Source organism: Eutrema salsugineum, unplaced genomic scaffold (assembly GCF_000478725.1).
Source record: "Eutrema salsugineum unplaced genomic scaffold, Eutsalg1_0 scaffold_1, whole genome shotgun sequence".
Taxonomy (NCBI): domain Eukaryota; kingdom Viridiplantae; phylum Streptophyta; class Magnoliopsida; order Brassicales; family Brassicaceae; genus Eutrema; species Eutrema salsugineum.
The window spans coordinates 8657719-8680956 of NW_006256909.1; the positions used below are offsets into that span (position 1 = coordinate 8657719).

Sequence of the window (23238 nt, forward strand, 5' to 3'; positions counted from 1 at the left end):
TGTGTGTTGAAAAAACACACGCAAATTTTGTCCCAATAAAGACTTTTCGCTTTCGTAAGATTTTTGTACATAGATTTCTCAGTCTTCCAAGTTGAATTACGTAAGATGTTAAATATTTTTTTTTTAATTTATGACATCAATGCTCAATAAATAGACAACGCAACACATACTCTGTTTTTCACAGCAACTCGACAATGTCTTCCACAAAACCAATCTCGCTCATTGTTTCCATCACTTTCATCTTCTTTCTCCAATCCTCATCGGCACAAACCGTCGTGAAAGCTTCGTACTGGTTTCCCGCGAGTGAATATCCGGTCACCGACATTGACTCATCTCTCTTCACTCACCTCTTCTGCGCTTTCGCTGATCTCAACCCTCAAACCAATCAAGTCACTGTAGCTTCCACGAGCCAAACGAAATTCTCCACCTTTACACAAACAGTGCAACGGAGAAACCCTTCTGTGAAAACCCTCTTGTCAATCGGCGGTGGAGCCGCTGATAAAACCGCGTTTGCGTCCATGGCGAGTAACCCCACTTCTCGAAAATCGTTCATTGATTCTTCGATTAGACTCGCTAGATCGTATGGATTCCACGGTCTTGATCTAGACTGGGAGTATCCAAGCAGTGCTACGGAAATGAGCAATTTCGGGACTTTACTTCGAGAATGGCGTTCAGCGGTTGTGGCAGAGGCGACTAGTAGCGGTAGACCGCGTTTGCTGTTGGCGGCTGCGGTTTTCTACTCCAACAATTATTATTCGGTACTCTACCCGGTTCAAGCCGTTGCCAACAGCTTGGATTGGGTTAATCTTATGGCTTATGATTTCTATGGACCGGGTTGGTCTAGAGTCACCGGTCCACCTGCCGCTCTTTATGATCCTTCAAACGCAGGTACAACAATAACCGAACGAATACGATATAATATAAGTACGATATGGTGAGTTTAATAGATGCATGGACCGTATTTCAGATATTTCCAATTTTTTTTAAAAAAAATGTTTCTTCGATATAATTTCAGTTTGAAAATATTGATTAGTTTATGTATATGTTCAATTCTAAAGAAAAATAAAAATAAACAAATGAAATGAACCAAGGATTAAACCGAGAGTATAATCTAAGTACGGTATGGTGAGTTAACGTAGATGCATGGACCGTATTTTAGATATTACCAATTTTATTAGAAAATGTTTCTTCCATAATTTTAGATTGAAAATTTTGGACAGGTTTCTATGTTCAATTCTAATAAAGAAACTAAAAAAATTAAAAATAAATGAGCCAAGGTTTAAACCGAGAGTATTAAGCGTGGTTTTGTTTGGTTATTAAAACCGGTTTATGCTAGGTCCAAGCGGTGACGCCGGAATAAGGTCGTGGACTCAAGCTGGACTTCCGGCGAAGAAAGCGGTCTTGGGCTTTCCATACTATGGCTACGCGTGGCGTCTCTCCAACGCCAACAGTCATAGCTACTACGCGGCTACAACCGGAGCGGCGATATCACCGGACGGTTCGATAGGCTACGGTCAGATAAGGAAGTTCATAGTGGATAACGGAGCATCAACGGTTTATAACTCCACGGTGGTCGGAGATTACTGTTACGCCGGGACGACTTGGATCGGGTATGACGATAATCAGAGTATTGTGACGAAAGTGAGATACGCTAAGCAGAGAGATTTGCTTGGTTACTTCTCGTGGCATGTTGGAGCTGACGACAATTCTGGTCTATCTCGTGCAGGTTCGATGTTATCCAAATATGTCACATATTAGTTATATTTGTTATATGAATCGAAAAGTTAATGTTTGCGAATATTTTTGGGATTTTACAGCGTCACGGGCATGGGATGCAACGGCTGCAACCGCCATAATTATACAAAAGGTTTAAGGTTTCTACTGTTCTGACAACGGCAAGTGAAGATGTTTGGTTTTTCAATGACTAGACAAAAATCAACGTTATTCACTTTATATATTGTCAAGGAAAAGGGGGAATATAATAAGACAGTAAAGATAATAAAAGCAAGAAGCAATAAGTTTAGTAATCACATAATGCTTCTTTTACTAAATAGCAAATCGTTCTTAGTTTGTAAGTGTTACACGATTCAAATACAACCCAAGGCTATTTAAAAATATTTTTTTACATGTTTTCATATAAGATGAGCTATGGAAGTGTTTTGCCAAACTCATAATATGTATGTATGAAACTCCAGTTCCACTCGGACTGACTAAACGGACAAATCCAGTTTAAAAACAGCTTTGTGAAATGTTATAACCGGATTCATGTTAAGGTGCACGCATTTTTTTTTGTTTCCACAATACCGAAAGTTAGATTTGAATTCCAAATGTCTAAGTGAGCATGCAAGACCATCATTATCACCGGCTCTTAAAGTGTTTCTTAGGTATTTTTTGGGACTAAGTTAAATATAAAATGATAATTATGCTAAGAGCTGGTTTTTATTTAGGACACTTAAAAACCGGCTCTTAACTTCACATGAGCTAAATGGATAAAAATTTTGAGAAGAAAATTTTCTTAAATAGGAGCTAGCTCACCACAAGGTCACACACTAGCCCACAAGATCAAGCCAAAATAATAATTCTTAAATAGATCAAGAGTCTGTTTGTTTTTGCATAATGATGTTGAATCAACATCTCAAAAATCTAGATATTTGAAATACTGAAAAATGTAGAATTTATATGTAAATATAGCATCCCAAAGACCAAAACCTAAAAGACTAAAATATCATTTAGTATAACATATTCATAATGACCATTAAAAATATTATTTTTTGGCAAAATAATTATTTTTCAACAAAAACAAAATCGCTAAAACGCATAATCGCGACTTTTAGCCAAATCATGTTTTCAAGTCAAAACATAAAATTTTTGGTTTTCGACCAAAACTGCAAAATCTCATTTTCTTGTAAAAACTGTAAAATCACATTTTCTCGACAAATATATAAAATCTCAATTTTCTCGTAAAAATGAAAAGCTTCGATATCACACCAAAACCATAAAATCATATTTTCTCGTCAAAAACGCAAATATCATTTCCTCGCAAAAAACATTAAATTTTGGTTTTCCGCCAAAATCGCAAAATTTTGTATTTTTTATAAAATAGAAAATTTTGATTTTCTATCAAAACCGCAAAATCTCAGTTTCCCGCCAAAAACGTAAAATTTTAATTTTTTTTATCAAAAACAAAAATTCTAGATTTACCGCCAAGACAGCAAATTTTGATTTTCCAACAAAAGTACAAAATTTATTTCCCACCAAAACCGCAAAATCACTGGTTTGCTCGCCAAATCTGAAAATGATGTTTTCTTGCAAAATTTTGATTTTCAGCCAAAACCGCAAAATTTCAATTTCCCATAAATTTCTTTACATTTATACGTGTGAATGGTCATATGGTTGCACACCTATGACCGATTTGATGGGAACAATTAACAAGGAATTGATTTTACCCGTTCAGATGCTTGCATTCTATTAGAAGACCAGTTAACAACAAAAAGTGATAGATCTTTTGGACATGAATCAAAATCGGTAACTTGGTGGACTTATCTACTCAAGGTACTAATCGCTTTTCATGGGATGTCAAAAGAAACGACAATTGAATACATTATATTCTGAACGACGAATGGTTTTCCATCTTCTCATTATCTATCATGATATACATTAAAGTGTGCGGATAAGATTCTATGATATTCTCAATGCTCGTTTTATTAAATAGCAAATCGTGTTGATTTGTAAATTAATATTACAGAAATAAAAACTGTATCGAACAAAAAAAAAGACATCAAATCCAAACAAAACTAGTTGCTATTATACATGTTTACCACACAAAAACTACAAAGAGCAAGTAAAAAGTCGTTGATTTTGTAGCTGACAATTTTAATATGGAGATAAGCAAAACTGATCATTTTTCGGATAATTTTTTTTTTAACCTGTTAAGACGGTGCACCGAGATAAGATGCGAGCCTTAATATGTCGCTGAATATACCACCGGCCGTGACTTGAGCACCAGCTCCAGGTCCTCGGACAATAAGTGGATGATCCTTGTACCTTGTCGTTGTGAATGCTATTATGTTGTCTGATCCAGCCAGCTGTGCAAATGGATGTTCTTTCTTGTATCTTCGAAGCTCCACTGTTCCCTTTTGGTTTACTGCGTCCACCACTCCAACATATCTCAGGACCTGAATCAAAAGTTTACATATACATGGTTGATATGATGAACAGTTGATCAACGGAAACGGTCTTGAGCCGGTTTACGATCACCAGATTGAAAAAAGTTTATGGTGAATGATCTTACTTCCCCAGAGTTCTCAGCTTCTAGCCTCTCTTTTGCCAGGTCTTCGTCGTACTGTGGGAGTTTCTCCATGAATTCTTCAGCAGAAGTGCATCCCTGAAAGTAAATTGAACAGGACATTAGGTGCATGGAGTGAATTTCTCAGATGATTTTGATGTTATTGAGATATATACATAAGGATGGTTTACTTTAAGAGGTTCTGGGACGAGACTTCTAATGGGAAGATCGCCGAGGTCCAATCTAAGTCCAGATTCTCGAGCGAGGATTATCACCTAAACAAAAGGGAAAAATTTTAGTTTCATAAGAAAGACGATCATCACTTGCAGAACTTTTCTGTGTCAATTTGATACTCTGTTGTTGTATACAGAATCGTACCTTTCTTGCAACATCAGTTCCAGATAAATCATCTCTTGGATCAGGCTCAGTGAAACCAGCTTTCTTTGCTTCAGAGACAACATCACTGAAACTTCGATCTCCAACAAAGTTGTTGAATAGATAACTCAGCGTTCCACTAGAACAACAATAGAGACACAAAAAACAAACAGAATTCGTCAGAATCAGCACCAGCAGGGAACTCAGAGTCAAACTGTGGAGGTATTGTTAGTTAACCGACCTGCAAATCCCTTCTATGCGTAGTATCTTGTCACCTGTCTCAAGGAGACCACGTAAAGTGCTGATAATTGGGAGACCAGCTCCAACGGTGGCTTCGTAGAAGTAATGAGTGTAGGATTTCCTTTGAAGATCTCTCAGTTTCAAGTACTGAGTATCAAACAAAGAAACATCAGTCAAGTAAAACCCAACACTTAACAGAACATTTCCTATTGAGTTTCTCTACCAGAAATTCATAAGAAATATACAGTATTTGAGAAGAATATATCACCTGATCAAGGGGACCTGAGTTAGCCTTTTTATTAGGGGTAATGACGTGGATACCCTTCCGTAACCAATCATAGTAATGGCTTGCAATGGCGGAGTCTGCTGTACAATCAACCAATACAGTATTGGGGATAAAATGATTTCCATGAACTTGTTGAGTGAATTTATCCAAATTGGCCTCTGTTCCCTTCTCGTTTAGAAGTTCTTTCCATCTTGACAAATCAATACCACTGCAATAAACAGCATGAGTACAAGTCATCTAATGGTAAAACAGAGAAAAATCATCCGCAGTTTGAAAACAACCTCAGGATAGACCAGAAAATGTCAGCTGTACAAGCATTAGTTTCCAACTCAAAAAAGGCATTTAATGGATGGTATTAACCGATCAACAAAGCGCGAGATAACAATCAAGGGAAAGCAATGGCCAGACTCACGAAACAGGAAACTAGTTTGCATATGGATTCTGATCAAGGGTTCGGGACATATATCTCTCAAGAGAAAAGCATCATAGGCAGTCATACCATCAAGAATGGATCTGTCTTTCAGAAAAAAATCTAGAACGCGTCGGAGTTAAAAAATAAAAAACTGTACAGAAGAAGTCATTCTTACATGTCACTTAATAGCATAGTTTTTGAACCAGTGATTCCCAAAACACGCAGATCAATGTTAAATTCTTGTTTGAGAACAGCAGCCTGGAGAACATAATTTAAGGCTTAGTCAGCTTTTTAAAGGACGGATACTCCGAGAAAGAAGGTAAAGTAACATTTTTGGTACAGAAAATAAAAACACAGAATAACATTATGCAGTTCACCTGGTCCCTCAGCTGATCAAGTAATGTCGCACCAATCAAGCCTGGTCCTATGATTCCCACTGCTAATGTCGTTCTTGACAAGAAAAACCTCGAGTGCACTGCTCTCAACGCCTTTACGCTATCTTCACGTTTAATAACTACAGTAACGTTGTACTCAGAACAACCTTGAGATATAGCACGGACATTAATATTAGCCTGCAAGTGAGATACAAGAACAAGCAACCACAAGGGAGCACTTTAGCAAAAAACCATAGTATAAAAGATGTACTAGCCATTTTCTGGTTACAGTTGTGTAATAAATACCTTCGCCAGCGCACTGAAAAGTGTACAACTAACTCCAGGCGTACTAGCCATTTTCTGGCCGACGGCAGCTAAGATGCTACAATTTGGTATCACCTCAATCTGAGAAAAACAAAGGCTACTTTTCAGAATAGTGAACTTGCCAAGACAAAATTATAAAATGAATATGCTATAGATTAGATTACATAGGGAAGACCTGTGTTATCTGCAGCTTTAAGAAAAACAGAGATCAAAGAGAGAGACCTGTGAAAGACGCCCAGCTTTTAAAGCTTCACTAAATCTCGATCGCAAAGCCTCGGAAACAGCTTTTACTTCCTTCTCAGGCACAGCAAAGCACACAGAATGCTCACTGCTAGCCTGAACAAAGAATTTCTCAACGATATAAGCCTCTACTTATAGATGACGAAAATTGATATATACCGCTAAGGTAGAGTTTGAAATTAGAGCACCTGTGATATCATAATCACATTAGCTCCAACATCTTTTACGGCACCAAAAATGTCACTTGCGGTACCAGGTACACCAGCCATTCCAGTACTGTCAAAATGAATTGAAGAGGACAGTCACTAAGAGAGCGGTGAATTAAGCTTGACATTTACAATTGATATATACAAAACTTAGTTTACCCTTCAACGTTTATGAGGGCCAAATTGTCAATGGTTGCAAACCCTTTGACAGGAGTTGTCAGTTTAAGGTCGAAATCATCCTCAGGAGGTTGACAAATCACTGTTCCCGGTGCAGAGAGATTGAAAATATTTCTTATCACAATCGGAATATTATACCGCATCACAGGAATGATGGTGCGAGGATGTAAAACATTTGCTCCAAAATAAGACTGCATGAAGTTAAAGAGTTTTGATCAGAAGTTTGTACTTGGCATGATGAAGCTCCTGAGGATAACAAGAACACTAAATTTACCATTTCCCAGGCCTCTTGATAAGAAAGTGTCTCGAGTATTACTGCCTCATTAACTGCAGAAATAGTTCCTGTTATAATAAAATCTTCCTAATATAAAATGAATTAGAGGCAAGAGATTAGTACAAACCTTTACGAGGATCCGCACTGTATACACCATCAACATCTGTCCAAATTGTTACTTGCCGAGCCCTCAAAAGAGCACCTATGATAGCCGCAGAGAAATCACTCCCATCTCGTTTCAAAGTTGTTGGAATGTTTTGTGGAGTGCTAGCAATGAACCCAGTCGCAATGATTATCTTAGACGGATTTAAGGAGAACCACTTTTCGAGTCTCTTCTCGGATTCACCAAAATCAGGATCGACTTGATTAGAGCTGGTAGGATTAACAATGAGAACGTCTCTAGTATCCATCCACTTGCACTCAAGCCCAGTCTACAGTCAAAAGTATAGAGAGGTAATAAAGTGTACAGCCTCAATTTTCTTCACATACAATGCAATTATCATACGCATCTTTCAAACCTTTCTGACAACATACGATAGCATCTGAGCAGACCAAAGTTCTCCATGTCCCGCAACAAAATCTGAAAATGACTCTGATGCATGGCCGGCTGCAAATGAAAGATGTCAGTTCTCTTCCTTTCAAATCAGACTAGAGGAAAGCAGTAAACATATACTGTATAAGTACACCGAGATAAAGAAACCAAAACTTATGTACCTATGTATATCGCACGGAGCATTGCTTTGAGGTTACTAATATCATTATGCAAATGTGACAAGAAACTAGCGAGATCCTCTCCATCGAGAAGGTCACGAGCTGTTAACCGGTGCTTTTCCAGGACAGCTTCCAATGCAGATAAGTAAGAGTCATCTCGTGACTGTGCCTTGCGTAGTAAGTCATACATCATATCCGTCACCTTCGACATCGCCGAGACAACCACCAGTTTCCTTTCCGAGTTATCATTGATTATAACCTCTGCCACATTCCTGATCCTCTGAGAGTTTCCCACACATGTCCCACCAAATTTGTGAACACTCCACATTTCACCTTTCGGAATCTGAACTTGATCCACGGAGTTTTCGGTCGATACACCTGCAACTGCAACCAAATTGAGCAATCACTTTGAATGCAATTCCAAAATTCATAATCAGAAAACGCTTATCTAGCATATATGAAACAAAAGATAAACCAACCAGTAGTCGCCGTAGCCGATAGATGAAAATCCGGAAGTTCACATCGAATCAAACCGCCGCCGCCGCCAATCGTCCGCCGAAATCTGGGCAATACAAAACTTGTGGTAGAGACGAGTCGCCGCCGGAAAGACGGCTGTTTCGGAACACGAACAGAGCATTGCGGCGTAGAACATCCAAATCTAATCGGATTACTAATCGCCGGAGAAACAGCAGACGACGGCTTCAGAGTCGCCATAGTTAATCGCATACACACCTGCTACGTAATCACAGAGTTACATGATTGAAATACAATGAAGATTCGATCGAAACTCAAACCCAAAACTCCCAAAAAAAAAAAGTCACGCATCAGTGAATCAATCGTCGGGCATTTCACTAAGAACGGCTACTTAGCTACAACAGTGATGGTGCTAAAACCCTAAATTTGATCTCGCAGAGAATCAAAGAAAGAGAAGAACACTAACAATGATGATTTCCGGCGACGCGACGGCGAAAGAAAAGGAAATAAATAAAACAGGACGGCTTTTCTCAGCCGCGCGAGCGATTTGAATTTGTTCAAAAGGTTTTAGAGTTACCTCAAGAGTCAGTCCACCACCAGAGTGAGTGAAGAATCTCCAAGAAGCGGCTTCGCGATTGTCTATCAACAATAAATTGCCACGTGTCTATCTGGTTACGAAGGTTACGTTTTTGTCTTAATACTCTTTTGATTAAAGGCCTTGTTGGCCCATTGTTTTAATGATACTTTATAGTATATAAACTTGGCCCATTTAAATTAATTTACAATTTGGGTTTACACACGAAATACGATGTCGATCAAAATCGGGGTTGGTTATTAAAAGAGAGAACCATACCACCAACCTTCTCAATTGAGGAGATTGTATTTTGATAGGACAGCTTTGGATGCATCACAAGTTCAAAGTTTAGTTTGCTCGTCTTTAATGGCAAAAGAATCAGTCCTTGTAAAAAAGAACTTCTCGTCATTATCTACGATTATAATCTTTTATCTTATCTTTATCATATTTTGTATTTAATAATGTTTCATGTTCGTTTGAGAAGCAGACTCTTTGACAATATGTTAATGATTTTATTAGGTTGTAATCACATTTTAAGAGTACTATAAGTATATGTATCCAAAAAAGACTTTTAGATATATATTTTGAAATTATATAAATGAACAACCTATGACTTTTATACGATAACAAAAGAGAGAAATATCAAGCAAGAGCTGCCAAAACACCAACAAATGGAGCAGCGGTGGCGGGCGCAGGCTCACTGTGCTGGAAATCAGTCCTCTCATCTCCATAAGCATCGTTCTCGTCGGGACCTCCCACGATTGCTCCGGTTAGTACGTTAGGGTTTGGTGCAGGATTGTTAAACCATGCATTGAACCCTTCATTACACGACACAACGGTTTTGTCCTTGTTGATCGACACTATAGAGGCTCCTCTATGATGTGGCCTTTTAGGATAATTTGTCCCGAATCCAACCATGTAGCTCATGCTCTTGGGGTTTGACCCAAGTATGTAGTCTGCCTATATATACACACAAGATAACATGTGTAAATTATTGGGCACAAATTAAAAAAAAAAAAAAAAAATTAATCTTAGTATTGAAAAAAAAAATTTATGTCATTCAGTGCTAGTTATACTTGAGATAGAAGTTTCTGAAATAGTAATATGATTATCTAAGAAAATTTAATAGCGTTTCTAAAGGAAAATGTTTTGTGGTTGGTACTTTATTAGGTTTTTAACTACCTGGGCACGAGCGATATTGAGAAGCTCAAAAGCTTCAAGCTTTTCATTGGAACATTCGATGGAGGCGTTAGCGGCTTCAAGATACTTAGAATAGGCAGAAAGGATGAAGGATGTGGCGGTGGTGTATTGGAGGTTGTTCCACGGCAAGAACCAAAGCAATCCTCCCGGAGTTTTCTTAACGTTTTTAGATCCCTTTTGAGCACAGTTGCAAATAAATTTCTCTGCATTACTCTTGTACTCTTCCAGATCCTCAACGCCCTCTATTTTTCCTTCAAGTACAAGCTGCATTTGCACAAAATGTAAGTTTTGTTTGTTTCTTGTCACATAAGTTATTAACAAATGTACATAACCTACCTTGGCCATCAAGACTTGTGCACCCAAGAACTTATCATCCCACGAGAAAACTGTCCTAGGACCTCCATTGTTAGATGCTTCTTTTAAAAAATTAAGATATGTATCTTCGTCTAGTTCGTCATTGGCACGATGAAGCCAAGCCGCAGCCCATAACAACTCATCTTCGTATCCGCTACTCGCATAGAAGCTACCCGCGTTAGGAATGGAGCTTTGGTAAACGCCATGGTGAGCCTTAGCGAATTCAAATAGATCTTTTGCATGACTAACGAGCGTTTCTGCGTAGGTTGGATTAGATTGTGTAAAGGCTATAGAAGCAGCAGCCATTGCTGCAGCTGTCTCAGCTGCTAGGTCAGCACCTGGATGTTGAGCATCTATGCGGTATGTAGGACGCGGAGTGGTCATATCCTCAGGTCTCATCCAGCACGCATGGTCCGAGTTTCCGTCTCCCACTTGTCCATAAAGAACATTTGGCTCGGGATGTGCTTTGATAAGAAAGTCAGTGGCCCATTTGAGAGCCGTCAGGACGTTTTCGTACTCTTTATGGGCCTTAAGTTGCGATGCCATCTCTATACTGCTCCAAGCTAGCATTGTCGTCGTGAAAGCCAAAGGAAATCCAAATTTCATGTTGTCTCCGGCATCATAGTAGCCTCCGGTGAGATCAATCTGTATTTACAATTAACACATATTTTAATTATTATACTAAATAAGATTATTCTCATGTTGATGGTAAAAAACAAAAAAAGAAGAAATGAGTTTACAATATTACATGAGCATCAGAACCGTCTCTAAGTGCAGAATCTCCTCTCCAATTAACTCTTTGGTTCGATGGCAATTTTCCAGAACGTTGGGCTTCGAAATACAAAAGACTGTTTGTGAGAGCTTCTCCATAATTTGTAGAGAGAGCTCCACGAGCCATTGACATTAATAATAACACGATGCAAATGCTTGTCCATGAGCATTGTGAAGATCCGTTTTTCAACTGAGACATCATTTTAAAATTAATCTTATACGATCTCAACTCTCACGACCAATTGTACAACTTTCACTTGTATAGACATATCTATGCGTGTGTATGTATTCAACTCTTTATAGAGATGATCTTTAAGATGGAATCCATGGCTAATTAAGGATCATTTAATAACTTTTGACACAAAATAGTAATGTATTAGCTAAAAGTTTTAGCCTAATTAATCTTATACGATCTCAACTCTCAAAGACCAATTGTACAACTTTTACTTGTGTAGACATATCTATGTGTGCGTATGTATTCAACTAATTATAGATATGATATATAAGATGAAATCCGTTGCTAATTAAGGATCATTTAATAACTTTTGACACAAAAGTAATGTATTAGCTAAAAGTTTTAGTCTAATTAATCTTATACGATCTCAACTCTCAAAGACCAATTGTACAACTTTTACTTGTGTAGATATATCTATGTGTGTGTATGTATTGAACTATTTAGATTCTATAGAGATAATCTATGAGATGGAATCCATGGCTAATTAAGGATCATTTAATAACTTTTGACACAAAAAAAGTAATGTATTAGCTAAAAGTTTTAGCCTAATTAATTTTAAATACGATCTCAACTCTAAAAGACCAATTGTACAACTTTTACTTGTGTAGGCATATCTATAAGATGGAATTCATGGCTAATTAAGGATCATTTTATAGCTTAATTATACACACACAAAAATAATGTATTAGCTAAAAGTTTTAGCCTAATAGTATAATTTTAGATATCTTTCTCAAGATATCTTCTCATTTATCCTAAAAGATATAGATAAGATTGTGAAAATAGTGATAAAATAATATTAGATATGTGCATAACTGCATATATGTAATAAAAAAAATTTGTCAACATATGTATAATGAGGAAATGTTTTTTTAAAAAATGATTTTCTGAATCCAAACTTTTTTCCAACAAATTTGTTAAACTAAACAATTTAATATTCTAAATCCTATTATGCCTTCAATTATTAAATATGTTGTTTTTTGTCCAGATTTTTTTTTGTCATCTAAGAAAATTCAACTGACATTTGTTCCACAATAATCCATGCAAAATAAAAGTATAACAGTTTTACTTGCACCACACTAAAGATTTCTTATAAATTTTTCTATTAATTTAAGTAAAACAAAAGATAGCTAAATTAAAGTGGTGTTAGTTGTAATCCCAAAAAAGTGGTGTTAGTTAATTATTAACTCAACCGCCAATTGATAATGCTCGTTTTCTGTCACGATCCAATGGTGTCTCGTGAATGACCTACATAAACCACATGGATGATGATACAACTCGATGCTTTTTTGTTCTTTATTAGCTAATTCATATCTATATTACTTAACATATACTTTAATTTTGATAAAAGTAAATATAGAATTACAATTATAGTTCGATCGGTGGGATAAAACATCTGTTTGGGTGATCCGAATTCAAAAATGGTGCTTCGTGTAAATGTATGAAGATGGTTTTACATCAACGAGATTATCTTGTATTATCGACATTTGTTCCATGTATGAATTATAGCTAACAAACAGAAATTGTTGTTGTTAAAAGCTTATTCAAATATCTTATTACTAATATGCATTATACGGTTTTGAGTTCCGATGATGACACAATAACGATATTAATACAGATCATTAGGCAACATATCTTAGTTTCTTATTCGTCTATAATAGTGTTTTCTTATTTCAGAGTTTACTCATATAGGGTAATTATGTGAATTGTTTGAGAGATATATATATAGTTGCAAGAAATTCTAGAAAGGAAAAAGTTGGTATGACTTGGTAAGGTTTGAGGGGAAAAAGTATATGGATCATGTGAATTTTGAATAGACCATATAAAAATGATATACATTATTTTAACCAAAAAAATGATATACATTATGTGAAATAGTACGACAATTTGCTATTTGGTAAACCAGTTCGTTGTATATTTATAACGTGTAAGTGTGTGCATGCATATCGAGGGATCATTAGTAATTGTGTCATCAACGAATCGGTTTAGACAATTCATACTGATATTGACAATTAACTAAAATCTATCGAAATCACATTTCCTTTGATTGATTATCCATAGCCACCTCATCAGATAAGAATCTTTGGCCTGCTTTAAGATATTGACTTATTTTTTTATACCTTTTTTGGTATGACTAAATTTTAACATTCCTTTCGACACTTGGTTTGGTTGGGATTGATCTATTCTTGTGGTCGGCGCCATGCCCCAATAGCTCAGTTGAGTCGCCTACGGCTACTACCCTGTTCGTCTCACTAATCTCAGTTTTGATTTTACATATTGTGTGATCCAAATAAATCTTAAAATTCAAGTTGATGCAACGAAAAATTAGCAATACGAATTATAACATTTAAAAAAAATCGATATTAACTAGCATCAAAAATAGCAAATTGCTTCCTTTTTTTGAGTTATGTACGACCAAAATTATTTTATAAAATTTAAATATTCAAGTATTGACAACAAATATCGAGTGAATCACGTTGTATGGTTACAATTTACAATAGTTTCATCTACGTTTTAGCTTTTAACTCCCTTGGCCAGATAACAAAGTAGTTTGATTGTTCAAACATTTAACAAAGTAGTATTAATTTTCAAGAAAACATGAATTGGTCCACAAAAGCGATAGAAACAATCAAAAGCCAAAAATAAACAGAGACCCTCGTAGAACGTCTAATCAATTTTGTCCTTATCTCATAGAAATATTAGACTTTTAGGTTAATGGTACATAAGTAAATAAATATAATGCCCACATTTTTGTCATATCAAACGTACTCAACTTTAAAAAATATTGACACTGAGTATTATTTGGCCCCCCTCCTGTGACATTTGTGGTTGAGCATTATAGTTATTGATGACAAATTCCGTGCTATTAATTTCTATATATGGGACATGTGTATATCGTATAGTCACACTCACATATAATCATGTATTGACTATTATTGTATATAATTCAAATTTGATGGTAATTCTCTGATAATGACTTTTATTTTCCTTCTGGTCATACTTATTAACATTTGATCATCTGGCGTGAGATATTATTTTTTTCTTACGCTACTAGATCACAAAAAAAAAGACAATGCAGGTATATATAATAGTCGTCTGGTGTGTTAGAATTTGAATCCAAACTTAAAATTATGAGAATCTAGCATTACTATATGAATTATGAAAACAGAAATTATGATATTAGCTCAAAAAGTTTAGTTTAAATATCGTTCACTTTGTGGCCGTTCACAACAAAATATCAAAAATAAACTTTGTTTTTCAAAATCATACCACAACTCATTTGAGGAAACAACTGATTTAGATCATGTTTATAAAATTTAAATAACTTATTTAAGAGAAAACAAAAACCACAAAATGTGATATTTTCAGAATGACTCTTAAATCAGTAGTGTTCACATAACAACAGAAAATCATTTAGATTGATAATATAAATATTTGTTAATTTTCTTATTATATAGATAGTTTTTATTAAATTTAAATACCAAATAAAACAATAATTTACCACACTTATATGATATTATGTTCTAACACACTAACTAAAAGTCTCAAAATGGTATACATTTATGGAAAGAGATGTGGTAAACTTGAAAATTGACATTCAGATAGTAATTTCTACAATATCTTAAAATCTTCTCTAATTTGATTTCGATAAAAAAGAGAATGATATAATCAAATAACTCAATATTCACGTTAACTATACATTTGTATTTTGTAGAGATATCTTACGCGTAAACATATAGAAAGGATATGTAACTATAACGTGGCCGGTTATTCTTCTATTAATTAATCATTCAAAATTTAAAGTGTCCATCTAATCAAATATATAAATATTGTAATGTGAACCAAATTATGATGCACCGATGGACATAAATTTAAGGCATATTGAGTTCAAAAAGTTAGCACGGTAGTCGATGTCAATCCAAATCATGACATTGTATATAATACGTACTAATTCAATTCTTCTTTTCATATGAAATATATAAATTAAAGAACTAAAGATATTTGATAGAGTAAGTGTGATTAGATCTGATCGATGTCGTGCTCAAAACTTAATCGGCGGGATTGGTGGGGGAAAAAAACAAATTATGGAGTGCATTTACAGTACTAGATTTTAGATAGGTGGCGATGATGCTGATGATGATGAGTAATGACTATAACTCTAACCTAATTCGATTTTTTTAATATAATTGTTCCTTAATCACTTTTTATTCAACTTCGTTTCTAACCTTTCTTTTTAGTGCTGTAATCGGTAACCTATCATTGTACTCTTTTTAAAAAAATATAAATTTCGTGCTTTAGATAGTGAGGTATTTTTATGACAAAAAAACGAGTACCTTTTTTTTTGTTGAAAATGGATCAAATGTGACATGTCCACTCAGTTAAAATTTAAACATTATACATTGAATATTTCATACTTACACAAATATTCTGTAGTCATCCATTATGCTCATCTTCTTTATAGTGCATACTAGATCAAAGACCACTTAGCATTCAGCACAAGCATCAGATAGCAAGTTCAACGCACAAAAACAGTATTCATGCGATTTATAAGTATCAAATGTTGCAGATATATTAGTTGAGAATCAAGTAAGTACAAAAATTATTTTGGTATTTTATTTCAACGACAAAATTATTTAGTTAATTGACTCTTAGAAATTAAAACAATATCGGAAATATATTTTTTAAACTTTTATAAAGATGAGCAAGAGAAAGAAAACTTGGTTCACTGATGATTTGTTTTCTCTCTCCGACACCACACCAGACGAATTTAATTCAACTTATTTGCAAATATGAGGCAACACAAACAATCTCAGCCCCTACTTCCCAGTATGCATGTGATTTTTGTTCTTAATGGAATGTTGAATTCTAGAAGGAGAGTTTACGTCTTGTCTCAAATCCAACTAGCACTAGAGACCATATATTTACGGGGTAATATATATATATATATATATATATATATATATATATCTTTTCAACATGCTTTTAAAACTAATCAGAACAATAGATTCAATATTAATTTTGATGAGCATATAACGTATCGTATTAGTAAGACATTTTTCAAAAAGGAATTCGTTGTTCTTTGGAGGAATTATATAGTAAGATAATTTGGTATCAGATGGAAAGATATATGTGCAAAAATCCAAATTTTTTTGTTTACATTGTATCCTCTTATAAAAAGTTCAAAAAATAGTTATTCTTCTTAAAAAAAAAAAGAAGTAGAACTATTTAACTGTAAAAATGTTTTCTTACAATAAATTTGACATTTAATTTAAAAAACACCGGAGATAAGTTTAATTTTACTCGATTCCTATAACTATAAAGTTGAAGAACCAGAATCCGAATATTAGGATAAAAATGGATTCGATACTCCTAATAAAATACTACCTTAGTGCACTTTATTATTATTTATTAGTTTACTTTTTATCTGACTTTTTTCTTTCTTTTTTTTTTGTCCCAGTGACTTCGGCAATCACGAAGGAAGGCTAAAAGAAAGACGATGCTGAGAAATGAGAATATAATTGCCATTATCCATTACTCTATACTTTTGGTTTAAATAAACATATTTAATAAGTAAATAAAAACATCACTTGAAAAACAGGTTTAAAGGCAAAGTAACTTTTTTTGCTTTTAACAAGTGTTGTCCACCATTTTTGAATCTTTTGTAACTTTTTTTTTCTTCCTTTTTAGCTTTTTTGCGATGCTCCTAAGTCCGAACCATTACAGTACTATTAGGGCATTTCCAAATGCAACCTCAAATCTTCAAATATGAGGTTTTGTACACTCCAAATCCAACCTTAAAACCTCAAATTTGAGGTTGCAGCTTTTTATTTACATTTTAGTCCTTAAAATTATATATTTCATAAACAATCATTTTATTTTTAATATTTATCATTTTAATCCAACAATTTTATATTTCATTAATATTTTACATTTATCTTTATAAATTTTATATTTGCATATAAAATAAAATTAAAAATAGAAATTAAAACTAAAATTGATCATATTTGAAAGCATTATGAAAATAGTTTTGTTGAATAATTTGGTGAAATGTAATCATTTATAATTTAGTTTGTGTGTTTTCATTATTATGTTTTTGTTATTTTATCTTATAATGTAATGTTTCTGTGATTTGTGATATTTTTTATGTATGTTTTCGGTTATTTATAAAATTATATGATTTTTATTGATAATGATTAAAAATAGGGATTATAGTGCAATATTTTAAATTTGATGAGATTAGATTTGAGGTTTTGCCTTTGGAGACAAACACCATCAAATCTCAAATTTGAGGTTTGGCCAATCTCAAATTTGAAGTTGCCTTTGGAAATCCCTTAGGGCACTCATTAAACTTAATAATTAATACTCCCTACTAAACTATTACTGTTTTACATACAAATAACATCTACAGTTGACATGTAGTCTAATAGTTTATTTCACATGTACAAACAAAAACTAAAAACAAAAGAATTACCATAAATTGTTATTTGAAAATATTTTTTTTTTCGTTAAATAAAATTCAAACAATATTAAAATATTAAATTTATTTTCTTTTCAGTTTAGTGTTTAGATTTATTCCATTATGAATTAGTTTTGAGCTAGTAATTTTGATATATAATTTATACAGAAAATTTAAGCTAGTGATGCTATGTTTATAAAATAAAACTAAAATAAAAGTATACTATCCTAGATATAACAAAAAAATGAACTGAAAAAATGTAAGTATTTAACTAGAATCGTTCACGATGTAAGTACGGTTGTAAATCATGTAACCGAGTTATTGTGGTATGCAATAAAAAGTCATGAATTGCTGTCAAACCAAAGAAAAAAACATAGTAATAAATATCTAATTAAGATATCATTTAAAAAAAAAACAAAAGTGATCTACAAATTGGTCACATGATTTAGCATATATACGACTTTTGATTAAATCTTTAACTTAAAGTATAAATGTCATCTCATAATACAGACAAATTAGACGTAGGTTCTGATCAGTCTCCACTAATTATTTTTAAGCTTTGCATGTGTTTCTAAAAGTACACAAAAATCTTCACCTAATATGCCCTCCCTTCTCCAACTTAGCAAGCGCTATTTTATATAGAATATCTTATCCTACATGGTGATTAATATTATTATCAATTCACAAGTCTAGATCACCACCTCATTATCATAGTATACCTGTTATATGAACCATTTACTTTGAAGATTTAAGTATATATAAAAAATATAATGGGGTCTTCCTACAATCATTTATTTTATTAAGGAGTCACCTTTATCTATCTTCGTGTGTTTTTTTTTTTTGAGAAAGGAGGATTCGTACGTGTTTTCTTTTGTTACGCTTTGTTATAGCCTATAGTCCGGTCGTTATATGTAATGTGCCTTCAAAACCCCCCCCCCCCCTTTTTTTTTTTGAGTCACATACCAAAAAATGCCAACAAAACAAAGTCATATACTCGTAATTGTATGTTGACGTTTATGAATACGTTTTCAAATCAAATTATCAATTCTGTTTTCTTACGAACAGGTTTGTCGAATGAAATTTCCAATTTTTAACTAAACAAAATAACATCTACGACATTTTCCTAAAAGTATTGAAAAAATCGAACCAATATACATACCACCAGGAACACTACTTTTCTGAAATGACGATTCCTTCCAACCAAATAAATGGGTTTAGTACATAAAAATACATGCATAATGTTTTTATCATTAATGCACACATGTACTCTTAGCAAAGAGAATTGGTGGTCGATATGTGGAGAATCAATCAATCAATATATATGACCCTCCATGTTTTAGAAATTTAGGATTATTTTATTTTTTATTCCATGACAATCAATGTTTTGCTGATTTCTAGCTATGTATATACAATACATCTTAAATTCGTCTCTTGATAATTATTAGGTTTAGTTATTATTTCACTCTGTATAAGAATAATGAGTTAAGATTAACATGTCATATATATCCTCTAGCATTTGAGTTATTTTGAAGTTCTTTTTGTAAATGAAATTATTAAGTACTATCTTTAATGGTCACCAGTCCAATACTAGGAATTCTCTCACACACATAATTGAGTTAAAATCAACTTGTTCATATATATATATATATATATATATATATATATATATATATATATATATGGGGTTTTGAAGTTTTTTTTTCCCTTTCACTTTGTTGATGGTTAATCACGACCTAACAAGATAGAATCTACGAGTCCATCCTATATGATAGAGGGTTATTTATTTATTTAGTTATTTATTTATTATTCTTCTGTTTTTTTCTCTCTCTTCTCAATATATTGTTTTTACGCATTTATTTATTGGTTTTTTTGAAGCCATCCTAACGGTTGAATAGGAATAGGATGAACTCGATATATTATTACAAGTTATTACAAGTTAACTCACAAAATGATTTAATATGAAAATGTATTTGATATATGTACATGTAAAGATGATCATAATTATATGTCTATATGATAAATCTATGATATATATTATTTTTGAGGTCTTGTATAATAAAATGGTAAAGATAAATATTTAAAACCCACGGATCAAAACGTCGCCTCTTTAAGAGGAGTTCGAAAAAGCTTTTAGGAAAAAGAAAGAAACAAAACTATCAACCATGTTAACGCTCAAATTTGAAGGAGTAAATTAAAATCATAAGAAAAAATTGACCCGTGAAGTCGGGAACTTCAAGACCGATTTGACCTAATCTGCCTTACGTTAAACGTTAAACCCGTGATAGACCAAGCCGGGATGGATCAATCCGATTGACACCTAGTAGTAGTTGGTGCTGATAAGGATGGACCAATTTGATTTTTCAACACTTCATATTGATTTATTTCTTCCACTTTCTTCTCGCACTTTCCCTCTCTTTTATATCATATGAATGTATTCTAAACATAAATGTCAATATGTCCTTATCTGTTATGCAAACATACGTAACACATAGCATATAAAAACAACCAACAAAAACGAAAAGCTTAACTGTAATAAGGACAATGTAAGCAAAGAAAAAAATAAACTGGTGGAAAAAAACTAAGGGGCAAGTTATCAGCGACGTGAAGGAATCTAATAATAGACATATAAGTTTATTTATTTACACATTTATAAATTAAATGCATTTGACGACAACATAGGTTATATATAGGACATAAGATTATTCAAACTAGTTGTATATTTTGTTTCTTATTAAACGATAGTTATATTAAGACTATTAAACAATGATAGTTGCTTAGTGGCAAGAATAACATCATTTTTGACTTTTTATTAATGTTTTTTTAAAAAGATATATATTAATAGTAATTATTCATCTTGTCACGTTTTCTTCAAAGCATGAACTCGGCCACGTACGTCTCCATCTATCTTGTTCGTTTGTCTAACTTAGGATATCAATATTTATTATAAAACCATTATATAGAAGATAATTTAAAATGGAATATGGAAACGTATAATGGGACAAGCAAGTCTATTCTAAAATGATAAAAAGCTCTGAGCAAGTTTTAAGATAGTGATGATGTTAGGCGTAGTGTCTGACATTGGAGCAAAATCGAGAATTAGACATGTCGACAAAAAAAAAAAATTACAAGCGAAGATGAGCGGAAAAAAAAAGAAAAGAAAAAAGACAACCGAAGATGTCTTTTTCTACGAGTTTGGTTTATATTCCTCAATATTATTACTTTGTAGAACCAAAAAAAAAACCTTCTTCTTGGTCTTATAAAAAAGGAAAATTAACATATGTGGGAAAACTATTACCACACAAAAGATCTAAATATTCCAAACTACTTTTTTGGATCATATATTCAAGCAACTTATAAATGATATGGTGAAACTGAAGCCCAGCTTCACTTTTTGACACGCTTAATTAATAATTATAATATCTTCATATTTACATGTGATCTATATTCATATCATTATGCTATAATTAATTGAAAAAATGTAACATATCCACAAACTTTTGATATTTAAATTAAAAAGGACTATTACATAAAAATGAAGGTGTAAAAGATGCATTTGGAAATTGCTGTGAATTAAAACTTTCTTTTAACTATGAATAAAACTTTAAACAGTAGATTCTTTTCTTTTTTTAAAAAAATATATACATTAGATTCGCATCAGGATAATGTTTTTCTAACTAATCAAGTATTGTGAATTAAGTAGATATAGATACGCATGACTGTAAGAAAAATAAAGACTTTTTCTTTTCTTGTGGTCGACCTGTCCCACACCAAAAAAATCACTCACTTATGACAACACCTACTTGTCCGTACTATAACATTATCGAATGATTCCGATTTTCTCTTTCCACTTTTTGATTTATCATATAAAACCGGAAAATCATAATTAAAAAATATATATATATATATATATAGAAAAGCGACGCGAGACGACAAGTCAAGAAGCAAACAAAATGGTGGTACCGAAACAATAATTTTGTTTATTATTAGTATTTTAGTGTAATTTCGCGAAGAAATGAAACAGAAAGGTTCTCTTGGTCCCACTCAGACGTGGCCTCAATTTTGACATCATGGACCCACACGTTTCGCACGTGCAACTTTACTATACTCGCCGTAAATTACTTTTACTAGCTAATGTTTATTGACAGCTGATTTGACACACAGTTATCTGTAAGCAAATATGTGACATGACATTTTAATAAGAATTTAAGTTATGTTTTAATAAGATTTAGTTCTTGCATATTACAGAAGATATTATTTGAAAACAATATAAATTTTGAAAAAAAAAATCAGTACTGGTAACATTAATTATTTATTGATTCTTTAGGTTTTAAGAAAATTATTTAATAATATATATCATATGTCATGATAGAGTTTACGTACAGTTGCATGCGTGGCAAATGCAAAACAAAACTTTACCATATCAATATGCCACGTAGTGTTCAATTCTATGAGAGCTTTTTTAAACATTAACTAGATTCTAACGTGCATTCGTACGGAAATATTTTTTATTATTTAACGAATTTTGTAATATAATTTGTGTTTTTGAGTTTAGATATAATTATTTTTATAAATATATTTTTTAATAAATAAAAATATTGATTTTTGTATTTAGATATATTTTTATAGTATTAAAATTAATTATGATTATAAAATATAATTTTAACCTATCCGCTATTATTAATTCAAAAATAAACTATTATAAAAACATAATTCTAGTTTTTTTCGTTCATATTACCATATAATATAAATATTTGTTAAAAGTTGAGATGTATTAACAGTATTATTTAGCATTATAGTTTTCTAAAAAATTTTCAACGAAGAGAGTGTATAACTGGTTTTTCAAACCACATTATAGTGTATGCAATAATTTTTTTTTTTTTTATTTTCTATGAAAAATATATTTTTGATATACATGTATAATTCAAAATTAGTGATATTAGTTACCAAAATATTTTTAACCCGGTTTTTTATATATATTTTTAGTTCTATAAATTTTAAAAAATATATTTTTAATATTTCAATTATACAATTGAAATTTACCTATTATTTTATTATTAATTTGTAAATAAATTATAATCGTAAATATATTATATAAACAACATAAATATCATATCATTTACATCATTATAAATATTTTATATTTCAAATATGACCATTATTTTTCATATGTGAATATTTTTTTTCCAAAAATTCTAGATTTTTGATAAAATTTTTTAATAGTATAGAAATTATTTAAATTAGAATCTTTAAATCAAATCTAAATTAATATCTG

At 32.6% G+C, this 23238-nt stretch overlaps 3 protein-coding genes across 5 annotated transcripts; 1 reads left to right on the plus strand and 2 right to left on the minus strand.

The window, feature by feature from the left end:
- Positions 1-160: 160 nt before the first annotated feature.
- LOC18029719 (chitotriosidase-1) lies at positions 161-2125 on the plus strand. The gene is made up of 3 exons (XM_006413872.2): positions 161-888; positions 1337-1726; positions 1818-2125. Exons 1-3 carry the CDS (start codon positions 195-197, stop codon positions 1871-1873), a joined length of 1140 nt encoding a protein of 379 aa, XP_006413935.1. The 5' UTR covers positions 161-194; the 3' UTR covers positions 1874-2125.
- Positions 2126-3684: 1559 nt separating this feature from the next.
- Positions 3685-9013, minus strand: LOC18029720 (bifunctional aspartokinase/homoserine dehydrogenase 2, chloroplastic). Of its 3 annotated transcripts, none has more exons than XM_024148889.1 (18): positions 8956-9013; positions 8384-8636; positions 7908-8288; positions 7712-7800; positions 7321-7624; positions 7194-7246; positions 6902-7110; positions 6725-6812; positions 6519-6632; positions 6279-6377; positions 5976-6170; positions 5774-5856; positions 5169-5394; positions 4902-5047; positions 4664-4799; positions 4477-4560; positions 4292-4384; positions 3685-4175 (listed from the first exon to the last, which is right to left on the minus strand). In XM_024148889.1, the coding sequence occupies exons 2-18, from the start codon at positions 8628-8630 to the stop codon at positions 3930-3932; spliced, it is 2793 nt and encodes a 930-aa protein (XP_024004657.1). In that variant the 5' UTR covers positions 8631-8636; positions 8956-9013; the 3' UTR covers positions 3685-3929. The 3 variants fall into 3 exon arrangements, with proteins under 3 accessions (XP_024004657.1, XP_006413936.1, XP_024004658.1); XM_006413873.2 differs by having other exon boundaries at positions 8845-8988; XM_024148890.1 differs by lacking the exon at positions 8956-9013 and adding an exon at positions 8845-8915 and having other exon boundaries at positions 8384-8639.
- A 441-nt stretch (positions 9014-9454) lies between these two features.
- LOC18029721 (endoglucanase 14) lies at positions 9455-11545 on the minus strand. The gene is made up of 4 exons (XM_006413874.2): positions 11255-11545; positions 10489-11151; positions 10135-10416; positions 9455-9912 (listed from the first exon to the last, which is right to left on the minus strand). Exons 1-4 carry the CDS (start codon positions 11477-11479, stop codon positions 9595-9597), a joined length of 1488 nt encoding a protein of 495 aa, XP_006413937.2. The 5' UTR covers positions 11480-11545; the 3' UTR covers positions 9455-9594.
- Between the last annotated feature and the right edge of the window lie 11693 nt (positions 11546-23238).